General features: G+C 40.5%; 1 protein-coding gene across 3 annotated transcripts in view; it reads right to left on the bottom strand.

The window, feature by feature from the left end:
- Nucleotides 1–15,792, bottom strand: part of UNC80 (unc-80 homolog, NALCN channel complex subunit) — a 126,209-nt gene that overhangs the window by 75,427 nt on the left and 34,990 nt on the right. For 2 of the 3 annotated variants that reach the window (XM_032189640.1, XM_032189641.1), the window contains exons 19-23: nt 14,803–15,017; nt 14,174–14,280; nt 12,774–12,873; nt 8,018–8,190; nt 597–809 (exon numbers count right to left, since the gene is read on the bottom strand). In XM_032189640.1, coding sequence (XP_032045531.1) covers nt 597–809; nt 8,018–8,190; nt 12,774–12,873; nt 14,174–14,280; nt 14,803–15,017 — 808 coding nt within the window. The remainder of the gene's footprint in view (nt 1–596; nt 810–8,017; nt 8,191–12,773; nt 12,874–14,173; nt 14,281–14,802; nt 15,018–15,792) is intronic. The other variant, XM_032189639.1, reaches the window with a different exon arrangement.

Raw genomic sequence — 15,792 nt, 5'->3', positions numbered from 1 at the left:
ATGGCTTGCAGTAAGCATCAGACCTTCAGCAGGTATGGGCTTCCAAAGAAACTGCAAGTGCACTGACAGGACCAGGCAGGGCAATTGTCTTGATCACATATTGCACAAGATCATGATCAAATAAAATGTGAAGAAGCCAAGCTCAGTTCTTTAGATGACATGCAGTAGCTATGCAGAACTCCTTGCCAAAGAATGACGAGTGTTAACAGTTTGTAAGGGTGCAAAGAGAGACTGGACAAATACCTTGAAGAAATCCACTGAAGGTTGCTAAATACACAGCACCACATCTAGCCCAAACAGCCCTGGTCTGTTTTTAAAGAGTTGGAAGCTAAAAAAAGAGCAAGTATTATCATAAACACTGCTCTTACTCTTCCTTAAGCATTCATATACAGTAAGTGCTGGAGACAGGAAAGTGGGCTGAAAGGATCCTCAAACTGAACACGGCAAGGACCAGGGAAGGGCAGGCTGTGGAGTGCAATTCGGAGAGGAGGCTCCTGAGTCCCCATTTTACTTAAACTGAAATCCTGCAGATGACCAAATTACCTTCACATTTTGGTTTACATTTAAACGTAAATAGAAGAGAAACAAGCTCTTACATCTCCCCATTGGTAGAAGAGCTTAGCTGCATTCCACTGCAGCTTCTGGTTCCTTTTGTTGCCGACAATAGGAGAACGTCCACGGGACAAGCCCTTCTTGGTAATGTTCACATGGTGGCCTTTCATCCACTCGGGCCAGTTGCCACGGTTGCAGCGATGAACAAAACGTGCACACTCAAGGAACAGGGCTGCTCTTGCTACTACAGGAGCTTCCTGAAATATTTGTAAAAAAACCACCTTAAATACAAATACATTTGGAACAACAAATATTAGAGGATTTTGTGCTTTATTCAATTACTTCACAGGCTTGCCATGCAGTCACACAGACTGAGTGATCTCTCCAAAGTCTGAAAACAGGATCTCTGCCATGAATCTTACCTCAAGCTAATAAAATCAAGGCCCATAGTGACTGAGCAGTCATGCTTAGTTGGACCACCGAAGGGGCAAGAAGAGCCACATTATAAGCAATCTTCTGTTTCACCACCTTTCGTTCAAAAACCACATTAGCTGCCACAAAGCAGAAGTGTTTACCTGACACTTCTACTGGAGGAGTGAGTCAAGTTTTCTTTTCATCTCCTCCAGTAAGCCTGCAAATACTGCAAGCACAATTAGTAGCATTGACACACAAATCCTAGCGTTTGTCCCGTTAAGTTTTGCTTGTGGAGCTTGGGAGTGGAAACATGAATGCGGGCTTGCTAAACTAGGAAAAGTGCTGTTTTGCCCTTAGAACAAGCAGATATGGACAGTGAAATCCTTTACTGGCATAAGTCAGTTGCACAGAGAAGCTGTGGATGCCTCATCCCTGGAGGTGTTCAAGGCCAGGTTGGACGAGGCCCTGGGCACCCTGACCTACTGGGAGATGTCCCTGCCTGTACAGGGTGGGGTGGAACTAGGTGATCTTTGAGGACTCTTACAACCCAAGCTGTTCTACGAATCTATGATAAGTCAAAAGAATTTCACTGGCCTAACTGCTTTAGCAGTACCATAATAATAGCAATAACTTAAGGAAGTACCATACAATTTAGTATTGGAACTTCACATCAGGCAGCTGAGCTCTGAAGTGATGGCATTGATAAATTTTCAGAGGGATCTCCCCTCACCCCCCAACTTGGAAAAGTACTTTTCTTTAATGGGTGATACGATATTGAGTCTATCTTGGTTTGTATGAATTGGCCTAGCAGGATCCAAGTTAGACCAATAAAGTGTACTTCTGCAACTCACAAGTACGTTCAAAAATTGACACTGCAGTTTGTTTCCTAAAGGGTAGCTTAGCCTCAGGAAGGAGCTTTCTTCACAGCAGTCTACAGCTGTGTTCAAAATAACATCTTTACAAGCCATGGAAAGTGACTAAAATTAAATGGTCCTCCTCATTTCCATTTAATCTTACCCCTCTTTTCCTGCAATTTTCACAAGCAAAAACCCCTGTGGCCTGCAAGTTTTAAAACTAACGATAAAACAATGTCCACAATTCACAAGTTGGCTTTGATGCTTCCCTAGATGGGATTTTACAGAGCACAAACATGTGTTCTATGCAGGTAGATACTGGCAGCTTTAGTGAGATAATTTAAACAGATCAGCATCTATTTGTAAGGGCAGGTTCTTCAACTATTGTCCATGAACAACTTTAGTTGGTCTGTATAACATTATTAAATAGTGCCTTCAATAGTGCTTCAATCAAAAGTTGAAAGCAAGAAATTTTCAAAAGAATGTTCCAAAAATTAATTCCCAAATTAAAGAAATTCTGTACTGCATAAATTACTCCTAACAGGATGGAAGAGAGTCATCCCTTTTAGAAGACAGTCAAAAAAAAAAAAAAAAAAGAAGAAGAAGAAAAAGGATTATGTGCTGTCTACACTAACAAGAAAAAATATAATTGCTTCCTGATGCAACTTCCTGTTGCAACTAAAAACTGCAGATGGTTATTTTCTTCCATCATTTGAATAAAATACAAGCTTTTTGATTATATTTTCTTCAAATGATGGAAGAAAATAGCAATCTTTCAGCAATTCTTTTGAGCAGGATGAACATTAAAGCTTACCCAATGTTCTCACCAGGAAGGCAGAAATCTGAAGTCAGACACTCATCCACAACCAGAAACAAAACTCATATCTAGCACCTTGAAAAACCATTACAGACTGCTTGTTGTCCATATGAAATATGAACACAGAAATAGGTAAGGACTTTATTTTCTTATTCTCACATAGCAAAACCTTCACCGGACCTGGAGACGTGTAAGCATTGAAAAGATGGAAACCCAGTCTTGGTCTCCTGTTTTAGTTCACCACTCATAAAATCACAGTTTCTTAGCATACAGGAATCTTGTAAAGACATGTTGTAAGGGCTATGGGAGCACTCAACTACTATAACTAAAGGAGCATATCTAGGATAGGGTGTGAAGGCAGGAAGAATGTGTCCTGGCACAGGAATTCCAAATTCAGAAGCACTATAAAGACCCCGTGCATGAGAGAGGAGTTTCTGAACAACACGGGGCACAAGCTCCTTGTGATTGCTTACCTGAGGCTCAGTGAAACCTGAAGCAGCAGAAAGAGAAAGATGAAGATGTAACAGAATGGACAGGGATGGATTCACACCACAGAGAAACACATCACAAATGGAGAGAAATGAATCAGGCAGGCGATGCATAGCTGAAAAGAACACAAGTTACCATGGTCACTATCAAAACTTCACACAGTAGCAATACTCTCACATGCCTGTCCCTGCTTGTGAAACCATTCACAAGTCCACCTTTAATATTAGACATACTTTATTGCTTTGCCTTTTGAAAATTATTTTTGTACCACTTAAATTGACATGAATAAGAACCCACCACTTTCTTAACAAAATTTCAAGTACTCCCAATGAAGCTTTTCAACAGATAACCTGATTTGTACAAAAGGAGCAAAAGCAATGACCTGAGTGGGAGGGAGCAAATACAGAATGGATCTGGAAATTTATAGCATCACATTACTGTTCAAGTACAGCTGATTGTGGAGAGGTTTATGACCACAGAGTGTTTAGGTCCAGGTTTGGCTTCAAGGACAATGAATTTTATAAAACAAATTAACCACTAGTAATTTTCTTTTGCCCTCTTTTATACTCTGCAAGGCACTTTGAGAAAAAAAATATTTCCACTGGTCTCTACAAGAAAAAAAAAAAAGCAAAATAGCAACAATCTACTTCTGAAGTACATAAAGTAAATGCATGTACTCTCAAAAGCTGCTGTCTGGATAGCTCTGCTTTGTCTAGCCATGAGGTTAAGTCTGGCATGAGAAGTAGCCAAGCACATGTACTGAAATCAGGTTATGAGTGAATTATTAAGCAAAGTCTAGGAGAACAGCCTCAAAAATATTAGTTCAAATCTCTCTGATTATGTGCAAAAACAATCAAGTAAAATCCTTGCTTCTGTTCCCAGTCATCTGTTGTGGGGACCTATTTGGTGCAACCTCTGATTTCCTTCCAGATGCTACGTCCTCCTGTGGACAAACATTTCTCCTACCCAAACAGGGACATGGGAACAATGGAGCCCACCTGAGGCCTCCGGTTACATGCAGTCAAGACCCTGGAAAGCATTCCTGTTCTTGCAGCTTAGACTTTCCTTCTGCCCTCCCACTCCTTGGTAGGTCCTCTCAAACACAACCCTGTGGTAAAGCAGTGCCATTATGGCATTTCTACTAGGGTACGAGATGCACGTTAGAACAGAGCAGATCATACTTCTCAAGAATGTACTGGAGAAGTGGAATAGTGGTAAGCATCACTCTGCTAAACTCATCAAAGGAAAGCTCATGTTTTCCCATCTGAGTCATTTACGCTACTCTAATTAGGATACTTTAGGTAACTTCTTTATAAAGTGCTAGACAAGGGCCTTTTGGAACCCTTTACAGAAACTTGACCAGACTGAAACATCGTATTATTTGCCATCCAACCTTCAAAATTTCTTTTAAGGGAAAGAAATTCAGTTTTATTATTGCCAAGTCTGGATTTCAGCCAGTGACATAGAGATGAAACCACCTGCAATATATTATCAAGTGTCATTAAATGCTTGCAAAGCCATAAATTGCTTGCAGCTTTATAAAATTCAGTCAAGGATGGGTGGTGTTTCTGGGAAAATACGTTAACTACATGGTTTCTAATTCTAAGAAAATCCTGAGTTTAATGTATAAATAAATCATTATCTCCATAAGGATGTAGCCTTTGTTTCACTACTCTAATTTCCTTAAGTCACTGTGGCAAACCTGTATAAACATCCAGGCTAATCAAAGATCTTTAAGTCCATATAAGAATGGAATTTCTTGTCAAAATATGCATGAAAGAGTATGCTTAAGAAGTTTATGAAAACTGAAACTGGAGTATTTTGCCTTTAATTTTTCAGAGGTTGCCATAGCAACTAGGCTGGATAAAATGAATTAAGCAGCTTTTAATTCACGTCAAACCTGATTCCAACTATTACTTCAAAAGCCTGAAAACACAAGTTAAAAAACCAGAATGTTTTCTGCTGGGTGTGCTCTACTGAAATAAAATATGGGAATTTTCCATAACAGCATACATTGCCATTAAGTGGTACAGTGAGATGACAAGCTGTCATCTTTTGAAACCTGCAGTGCATGCGACTTCATAACTTCCACATATCTCTAATACTTTGTAGAAAAAAATGCCAGCTGAACAGGTACTTGAAAGTAGTTTCCAAAGTCTGTAATTTGAACAAGGTTTCCTTCATTTAGCTGTAGACTTTCTAGAAACTCTGATCCCAGAACCTTGGGCTCTCATTCAAATCCATAGCTAGTCCATAATGATACCCCTGTGTACAGCACTTCTTACAGCCCAAAAAAAATCTGCAGGCAAAGCAATGAGAAAATGTAGAGAAAAAGACCAAATCGTGGCCACTGGAATGACAGACCGGGGTTTCAGTTGTCTTATTCTCAGACTGCTGATGTTACAGGGAACATACAACAGAAGACAACAAATGAAGGAGAAGGTGTGTATGCATTCCAATAGATGTCACAAATTTCTCCTTCATGGTACATAACCACTTTGTGTATCTTCTGAAGGGGCAGCTTATTAAAGCCAGCTTATTTGGCTCCCTGCTACTAGGCTGCAGAATTACAAATTCTCATAACATAAAAATCTGTGCTTTGTATCAGGTCACACCCTCTCTGAAACCACACAGTAGAAGTCCAAGAAAGAAAAAAGAATTTCAGGCAGCTATAGTATTATTTTCTGCTCTGTATCACAATCCCAGTCACAAGTAGCAAGAAAAGGCCTTGGTCCAGAGTTTTCAATGATCTTGGGAAGTATTAGAAATTTTTCATAGCAGATGCTGTGCTACAGTTCTGCCTTCACTAGATGATTGCAGACTGACAGCAAATACAGAAATACAGAATGTAAGTGCCTGACAATCTCCAAAGGCAACTTGTAAGAACTGCAATCCACCCAGCAATGAATTAAAATATGCTGATGGTACTGACTTAAGAATACTACCAAATCCTCTAAAATTGTGTAGTGCTTTATATGCATGTAAGTATTAATACTCGTTTGCGCAGAGGCTGTAGTGAAATCAACATTTTATTCACTGTAATAATTTTGATTCTACTGATTTTAAATGAGTCACTGTGGACCAACAAATACACTACTCAGGCTAGTCTTCATAGCCAGATTTTAACAAGGCTGCTCTCTTACCATGTGCTTTGGCCAGAGAGCTACCTTACACTGCAGCCCCTCACTGAAGCCATCTTCATCATTACATGGGAAAGGAAACAGAGTGAAACGGTTTTGTAAAAGCCAGCCTGGGAAGTCAGAACAGACATCTTAAAATTGTTCACTTATATCGGTAGTTTCCAGTTGACTTCACACACAGGCACACAATAAGCCGGTCTGTGTCTTAAGCATGTGTCAAATTTAAAAAATAAATAAGACATTTTCAGCATATAAGGAAATAATTGCCAAATCCATTTTGACAGGCTGATGCATAAGCACACAAAGTAACACATCCCTGGAAGGATTTTAGTGGCATACTGGACAGCAATGACTTCTCTCTGCCCATGTACAATGGGGTAGTAGTAGCCTGGCAGCCTTGAAGAATGATTTTGTGTTTGTGCAGCAAGCAAAGCACGAGTGACTATCTTCCCAAGCCATTTTCCAAGCTCACTGCAACCCTGACTGGTAGGAACCACTTCTGGCTGTGAGACTGCAAGCCAGACTTCACAACTAGCAACTCCTTCCATAGCTTTCAGCCAGAGGGCCAACAAACCCTGACAGGAAGAGTGGGCACTAGTGAAGAAAGCATCTGTCCACTGGAGGAGAGACAGGAAGCAGTCCAAAGAGTAGAACTAGCTGTGATGTGATAGCAACAGTGACTTTTGGCCAATATTAAGGCAGACTTGCTGGGATGGATGGGACCTAAGGATGCAAGGTTAAGAATGATGTAAAGAGTTGGTGCACAGAGTATCTCACCCCCAGAATTATGGAGCAGACAAGACAGCACGGCTCAGAGCAGGGCACTAGCAGAATGGGAGTCCATAGGTCTGGCATCTCCAGCAGTGAGCAAAAAAACTGAGTATGAGCACAAATGGCACGACAGTTTAAGAGGCAAGAAGTGGCAAGTAGGAAGACAGTGGGATAGAGGATGTGGATGCTTTGAGAGCAGTGGCTTTCAACCTTTCTCAGTTTGCGGACATCCAAACACAGAAGTAGAACACTGTGCAGACAAGTTACAAATAACTGGATGGCTTTTCTTGGCTGTCTTTGTCACACCCTCTCACAATCATCTCAGAGTCCCACTGGCCCATGAACCACAGGCTGAAAACCACTGCTTTATAAACAGAGGGACTGTTAAAAAAAGCAGCTGCAAGGAAAGGAAGGAAGGAGGTACAGAAGAGACACTCACTGTCAGGCAGGAGGACTGAATTGTGTCACTTCTGTGTCTTAGATCTGCAAATTAGCAGTACCTGCATTTAAAAGCACGCACAGCAGCATTTGAAGCTTTTTCCACTGACTGGCTCTGGTGACTAATAGTTTAATGTTGCCTAGTATATTTATAACTCTATCCGAACTCCTGAGTGGAATTACTGTGCCTCCCCAGGTAGCTACTTAGTCTTCAGTCCTTATTCTGAAACTTAGTATTGACAGTAGGAGCAGAAGCAGAACAGCTGTGAGCAAAATTTGAAGTCTGACAATAAAAGCTTTGTGCTAGCAATAATCTATTTGTGCGAAGCCATGTAATAAAAAAAAGGATCCAATTTCTCTGCATGCTCATCCAGTCATGGGTGCTAAAACTCCAGCTGCTAACAGCACTACCCGTTGGCACTACTATAAATGCTTTACCTGCTATCTGCGTGGGCATGACCGACATCAGTGAGTGACAACGGACCACCACGTATGCACATGCTCTCACTCAGCAGGTAAAAACAAACCAAAGAATGACTTACAAGATCTAGGGCTGCTGCCAAAATGGAGGCATCGGGGATAGTGCCTGGTTCACAGCAATTCAGGAGAAACTGAAAGCGCTTCATCCCTTGGCGGATCGCTCCCAGGTTCACAACGTTCTTGGATTTTCCTCCTTCTTGGTTGGAGGTCAAATGATCATCAAAGCTATGGCAACCTAAAGAGGTAAAGAGTACAGAGGGGATTGCAGGGAGGGGTAGGGAGAAAGGAACACAGTCTCTTACCAGTTAGAATAGTAGTACAAAAAACTTGAGGAGCACAGTCTTGGTCTAAATCCCCTCCTCACACTGATGTACTAGCTTGAAGATAACAGGGCCATTTTTACATTATCATGACTTCCATGAAATAGGTGTACAGCGGGACAGATTCTGGTCTTGGTCACGCTGATGTCTGCCCAAAACAATGCCACCCTAACTGGCATAGAAAACCCAAACCTACTCCAACATAGGTGAACCAGACCATGACCCTTCCTCCCCACTTCTTTAATACAGAAAATCATGCTTACTGTCTCTTTTTCCTGAATACCCTCCTACCTTACTTGCTTTTCTATCAGCCTCTAACTTTAAAGTGAAGGATACATAAACCTAATTGCCCATATATTAAGTAATACTATATCATGTAATAGGACATAAAAATCAGTAGTGAATATTATAAACGTTCCATGTGAAAATCACATATTGTCTAATTTTTATGCATACATCTTCTGCAATGACCAGAACACCCAAAGTGAGACTGGACTCTGTTTCTAGTTATCTTCCATCATTCCAGCCTCTCTCCCTTAAAGTGTATTGCATTGTTTTGGATTGAAGGCTCCCTTATACAAATTCCTTTTGAGAATAAAGTTAGCAATTCCCTTTAGGGCTCCTTTCAAGCATGATTTCAAACTCCACGCACTGACGTCACATGGTAGATCGACAAATCCCATTGCAGACTGTAATTAAGGCTTCCTAATGCAGAAGATCATTGTGCAGTCTGTTCCCAGAGTCGAGAGAGTGACAGAAAGACACAGATGAGAAACCACAAAAGAAGTTTTAAGGCCAAGGTGGCTGGCCAAAACAAGAATAGTCAGCTTCTGGGGCTTTTTGTCTTTATCTACAATACTCTATCTGTTTAGGTGTGAAAGTACAAAAGGTTACAGAATACTGAAGGATAAAGCACTGAAGAAGACAACACTGAGTGAAGAATTCAAGATTTGCTTTAAACATGGATTTGGAAGACAAGAGGCAAAATGTCAGCTCTACAGGACTTTGTGATTTTTCCTTCATCAGGAAAGAACAATGACTGAAAATCATCAAGTCCCGTTGAGATTTCAGTTCCCAGCATTACTTAGAAAGCACTTATCCACTACAAATAGTCACAACAGAAAATGGCAATGTGTTATCTTCATTTTTATCCTGGTATCAAATATCAAGAGACTTCTTTACAACATCTGTGGCTTTTCTCTCTCAGTGAAGCTGTACATAGTTTTCCAGTAAACAAAATGTTCCTATGTTGGGAAATACTTCATCAAAATGGAACAAACAAACAAATAAAAAAGTAGAAAGAACAGGCAGAACACTTACATAAATAAGCAGGCACAAATACCCTTTTCTTTCAACTCCTCTTGTTTCCTTACAGCCTGTAGAATCCTCCCTGAGCTTTCCTGCTATGCCTGTTTTAACACTAACTCATGTCTGAGGTACAAAAAATATTTTGTATGCAGACCTCTGTTAGGGCTGTGCTTGTTACGAGACAAAGAACTGAAACTTGACTTTTTGATAAATAAAGGTTTGTCTAAGGCACCTCCCTAACACCCCACTATAAAAATCTTTGTTCACCTGGGGTCAGTGGTACTACCTAGAGTCAATCACTCCAGCCCTTTGCAGTCCCAGCCTTGCACTTATGTTGATGTTTTGCAAGGGAATCCTTCAGAAGCAGCTGATGGCTGTCCTCTGCTATGCCTTGCTGTCAGCAGGGGAGCTCTCTCTGGTTTACAAAGGGTTAGTGTGACTCAACCCTGCAGGAATCTCACCCAGTGAGCCTCAAGATCATTTTCCAGCATAGAAGGACACTGGGTATCCAAGCACCTGTCCTGTCCCCAGAGCTGCTTCCAGGGTAAATGCAAGATCGTCCCTTGGAGCAAGCACATGCTGTGATTCGCCCATACTGTATGGCTTGAACATCCTGGGCAACTTCTATGGTCACTGAAAATGTCTTCAGTAAATGTCTGAAGAAACAGCAAGGCTCTCATGTAAACATATGGTAACTCACTTCTGTATATATGCTGTGTTCTTAGTATAAAGATCATTAAAGTAAACAATTTTTTATGCATGAATGTGCATATATTTATGTGTATATATATGTATACATATGCACACATACAGATATATACACAAACACATACACACGCACACAGATGCATACATACATATCTGACACAGACAGAATTTCCAGTCGTCTAGATGATGTATCACAATGAAGATTACAATTCATAAATGATGTGACAAATTATTCTATATGTTAAAATATCTGTGTATTTACTTACTGTGAGGTATTTCTGTGTTTTCTTTTTAAATTTGGCCTACTGTGTTAAAAAACCCAAAAACACAAGAGGAAGCACCACATGGAAAATTATGAGCACAGTAATGGCATAGCATCATGAATGTCAGGAATGAGAAGGCAGAAATATGTTCCAGAAAAATACGTCAGCGTCATACCTTGAGGGATCTAATAGTACACCCATTCATCTTGACAGACTTCTGCTCTCCTCTCCATAAACACATAAAACATGTTGATTTCTACGGAATACACAGAAGCACTGCAAATGTGAAAGCACCATACATGATCCTGTTCTACTGTGTCATAAACCACCTGAAAAGGCCTCACATTGATTTCAAAATGCACGTGCATGTACATACACACAGGTATGTACAGCTAAACCAATATTTTTGCTAATGGTAAGTTGCATCATTTTTATTATCCCATTTCTAATGCACTTATATGTCAAAACTAAGCATGTGTCATGTACATCTCTTCTCTCACAGCTATATAAAAAGCCTCAAGTTCTTGCCACTGATTAGACAAAATCTGATGTTATTCACAGAAGGCTGTAATGTGGACAACGCTTCCAAAGTCCACAAAGTCAATAACTAATGTGTCATCTGAGTTTTATATAGATTTAAGATCTGCCACACACATGGAGCAACGCTATTGGTGTTCACAGGGTCAAGACTAAGTCCGTGTGATTAAATCAAGATACAGGCACTCTAGACAAAAGCAAACTCACAGCGGTGAAAAATCAGCACTGTCACGGTGAAAAAACAGTATTTCCTGCAAGAAAATACAAAGCAAAATCACAATATGAGTGCTATAGAAACAGCTGTGGAAGTCTAAAGATCTTGCTGCCTGAGTTGTTTGTTCCCAGTAAGAGCTGGGACAAAAGATGGTGGAAGCATTTCACATCCGCTTCAGTGCAAAGTAGTGGATGAAGAAAACAATGCAATTCATTCTATTGTCAGGGTTTTCACCTTCAGCTAAAACAATACAAAAAGCTACTGTGCTGAGGCAACCTCCTTCTAGAGGAACATATTTTTTAACTTGGGAGATGGGCTGAAAACCACCACCAGTGTTTCTGCAGTGGTGGAATGATGACCAGTTTATGAGATATGCTCATCCTTTGCTAATACCGCTTGCCTAAACAATGGTTTACACACATTGCATGGCAGGTCTGGGACAGATGATGGTAAAATGCATGCAAAGCAGTGCCGAAGTGTAATGTCAGAAAATAAAAAATGTAATGCCAGAGAATAGACCAGCTAACGTAAAGATACAGAGGTCATGGTGGAAAAGAAAAGCTACACTTTTTCATGTGTTTTTGGGAGGCTTTTGTTTGTTTGTTTTGAAAAACAGGAATAGAACTTCAAGATACAAGGTTGTCTTCCTGACAACAAAGATGAACTCAGAGCCAAGGACATGAGCATGTGAATGGCTGCATGACATTTGAAAAGAGAATATATCATGACCTCATATTATTCATAAAGGCACTTTTGAAACATTGCTGATTTTGAAAATGCATTGCAATTAAATATACTTTTGTGGAAAGGAAAAGTAGTGTTATCATTATGTTGTGTGCTAAGAAAAAGGGACAGCATCCCTAACGAATGGTATGCAGACACTAGACATGCAACACAGAAGAAAAGAGATAATTATAACAAGGTTTGTGCAGGGTTTTCCATTTCATCAGTGCTGATCTTTGCTAAAACTGTCAAATGGTCACAAATTGGAAAACAAAAAACAAAAAACAAAAAAACTGATGGAATACCCATTGTTATATTAAGCAATGAAAGATTTACACACCTAATTTCAAACTGAATCAGTGCTTTGAAGCAAGCATTAATTTTTCAAGTGTGTTGATCAAATTCAATTTGATTTAAGAAGCCCAAATGTTGTATTTGCATAATTTATTTGGATCGTCTGGAAAAAAAAAATGACTTTGCTAGAGGTTTTTCTAAATCAAAACAAAAGAAAGAAGGAAGGGAAAGAAAACAGTTACAGAGACTAAAAAGTTGGAGAAGGCAAGAATGGATACAAAAACTATGGAGAAAGCAGGAAAAAAGGGTAAGGGATGAAATACAGAAAGAAATAGGTTAAAAAATAAAATAAAAAGAAAGTAAAAAGGAGACGAGAACCCTGATTTCTAACCATCTTTTTCTTCTGTGTGATGAAGCTTGGATGGGTGTCTTCGGCAGGTGCGCCATTTACCAAGACGCTTGAAGAAATTCTCCTCTTCATCTCGCCCATTGTCCAGGCCACCTCCTGGCCCCCCTCCTTCTGACAGCTTCACTGCGCTGGTAAACTTCACCTGAGCAAAGACAGAGGGCCAGGTCAGGCTGTGCCACGCCACTATCTCACGTCTAAGCAAGAAGACCAAAGCATTTACAGCAATGCAGGAATACAGTGGATCACCATAGCAACACAAGTGGGTCTGCACAGACTTACGTAGGCTGAAGCACTTAATCTTTTAAGCTTTCTGCTTAAAGGATTGGTCTTTCACATGAGGCTGTAAAGGCACAAAGCATGGAGAAACGTGACCAACAGTTAAAACTTAAGTGTATTGACAGGGCCTGCATTTCTCTCTCAAAGAACAAAGATAGACAAGTACAGTGGAGGTTTAACCCAGTCTTCTTCGCATTCCAGAAGAGTCTACAAGGAGTTACTCACATACCACAGCCACCATCATCACGTCCTTCCTGCAGAGGATCAGCTCCATTATTCTTCCTGACAAGGTCATAACACTTTGTGACCTTATCCTCTTTTACCAAGATTGCATTCTGAACTTCATTATCAGACAACTATACTCTTATCTCCCAAGCACCCTGGCAACATCATACTCTTCAATGTTACACCAAATATTGGTAGTGCTTCATTAAAGTTTCTCCTCAGTATTTTTCCAGTATTATAAAGTACAGGACAGCTTACACATTAAAAAAAAAAAAAAAAAAAAAAAAAAGGTGCCCAAATATAGCTTGTCTCCAGTCAATACCACTTATTTATAGATAGGAGGAAAAGCTGCTGTTTTCTATAAGAATGTTCTCACTTGCATGGAGTTAGAGGAGACAACATGCTGCACCTGCTGCAGAAGGTCATGCATCAGCATTTAGAGACAGACAGGATTTGGAAATCCTGCAACACGGAATGGCAAAAGGTGGAGCTCTGCCGCTCTTTTCACAGACAGAAGTGAGTATAGACTGGTAGAAGAATGAACACACATCCTATTATGTAGAAGCTATTTTTTTCTACTGTGCAAGGACAGGGGTGGAAAAGAGTATAGGGGGGGGAATAAAAAGACATTCTTGCTTTCAGAAAACAGCAGTGCTGTAATGTCCAATGCCAGACCAACTACTTTCCTCCTTGCCCTGACTCTGAGGACTCTTTGTACTTGACACAAATATTTATGTATTGCTCTAAGAAGTGGATAGACACCTAAATGTGAGGCTCCCTTACGGTGCTGAAGTCCAGTACCAAATTCTGATTTCTCTGTTCTGAAGACTTCTGTCACATTGACTACAATGCCAACCCTGATTAGAGTGTTTCCTTGGACAGCTGCAAATGGTCAGATCCTGTCCTTACAAGCTCTCTGCAACTGAGTCTAATGCATTTACCTTGGAACTCTGCCTGATGAAAGACAAACGGTCAACAGAGCTGATATCTAGAAGATCTTCCACCCCATCAGCCAGGCCAGAGAGGGAGGAGCGCTTCAGCCAGTTCCCTGTTGCAGAATAAGCTACTCAGAACACTTCTGAAAATGCTTCCAAACAGAACTAATTTCTTAGCAATTGTGCACATACCCTCTGAAATAGTCATGCCAGGATATGGCAAAAGGGAAGGAAAGGGAAGGAAACCAGTCCATGTTACATGCATTAACTACCATGCAAGGCTGGGTCCTGAGATCTGTAAATGATGTACATGTATGTTTTATCTATCAGATTGTATTTGGATTATTTCTCTTCAATGCTTAGAAGATTAAGCTACTAGCATACTACTTTGGAGACATGGATTGAGTGTTCTGTTTTGCCACAGATACTCTCTGCTACCTTTGGTAGATTGGTTATGTTTCCCTTTGCCTCAGTTCTCCATTTGCAAAGTGGAGAGAGCATGCAGCATTCCCCACCTTGTCTTGGGAGAATATACAGTATACTTGGACAATAAGGAACTGTGTTACAATATATCTTAATATATATCTGTGTTTTTCTGCACATGCAGTATGTATATAGAATATGAAGAGACATACATTTACCTATGGGGAGTTTGAGTTTCTTTCGAAGGGAGATTCGTCGGGAACGGGAGCGGGAGCGCCTGTCTGTAGTGGTTCCAGAGTGAGCAGTGGTGCATTCGGATGTGTCCTGCTCAGACTGACTGCTGGTATCACTTGCGGCACTCTGTGACTTGAACATCTTTCGCCAGAAGTCCTTGCGTCCCAGAACAGCGCCTTGGATTTGCTCATCACTGGAAGAAAAAGGATGCAGAACACGAGCTGAACTTCAGTGAAGTTTGGACGCTCAGGGGAATGAGGTCTCCTTCCCACAGCCCCCTCCTGACCTCTCTATTCTTTGAGGTTGTTATATTTTGAATTCCAAACATACTCTTCTCAGTGAGACATAATCAAGTTTGACAACTTGTTCAATATTGTTCAAGGCACATAATAAAAATCTTTTCTACCCCGAAGAGCTTGCCCACTGAACAAGTCATTCCAATTTTCTGTTCCTACAAGTGAAAAGCAAATCATCTTCTTTAGGTCAAAATGACCCATATTGACAAGACTACAGTGGTGCTTTCTACAAGTGTGTGTACTGAAGAGCTTTAGAACATCATGATAGCTGTTTGTGAATCTGTTGGAGTCACAGTTCTCATTAACTTACTGGAATGGGGACAGCATATTTTGCTGTAGTCTTGCAGTCTCCTATGGCTATGGCAGGGCTCAGAGCAGAACAGCTTGCCGTAATTCTGCACAACAATAAAGGCCTTTCGGTTATCCTTGCAGTCTCAGCAAGGGAGAGACTTTGCAGGCTCAGATAATGCCGGAGAATACATAATAATAGAGCTCAGGCCCTTGCATTGTCTTCTTCCAGTGCATCTCAAAGCACTTTAACAAGACAGACTGATATTGAGAGGCATGGAGAAGTTAAAAGACTTGTCCAAAGTAACTTAGGAGACCAGTAGCTATTCATAAAATTTTCTAAAATTCTTAGGAATACCAATTAAGTTTACTTCAATATGAAAT

This window comes from Aythya fuligula, chromosome 6 (genome assembly GCF_009819795.1).
Source record: "Aythya fuligula isolate bAytFul2 chromosome 6, bAytFul2.pri, whole genome shotgun sequence".
Lineage (NCBI taxonomy): Eukaryota > Metazoa > Chordata > Aves > Anseriformes > Anatidae > Aythya > Aythya fuligula.
This window is presented reverse-complemented; position numbering and strand designations above follow the sequence as displayed.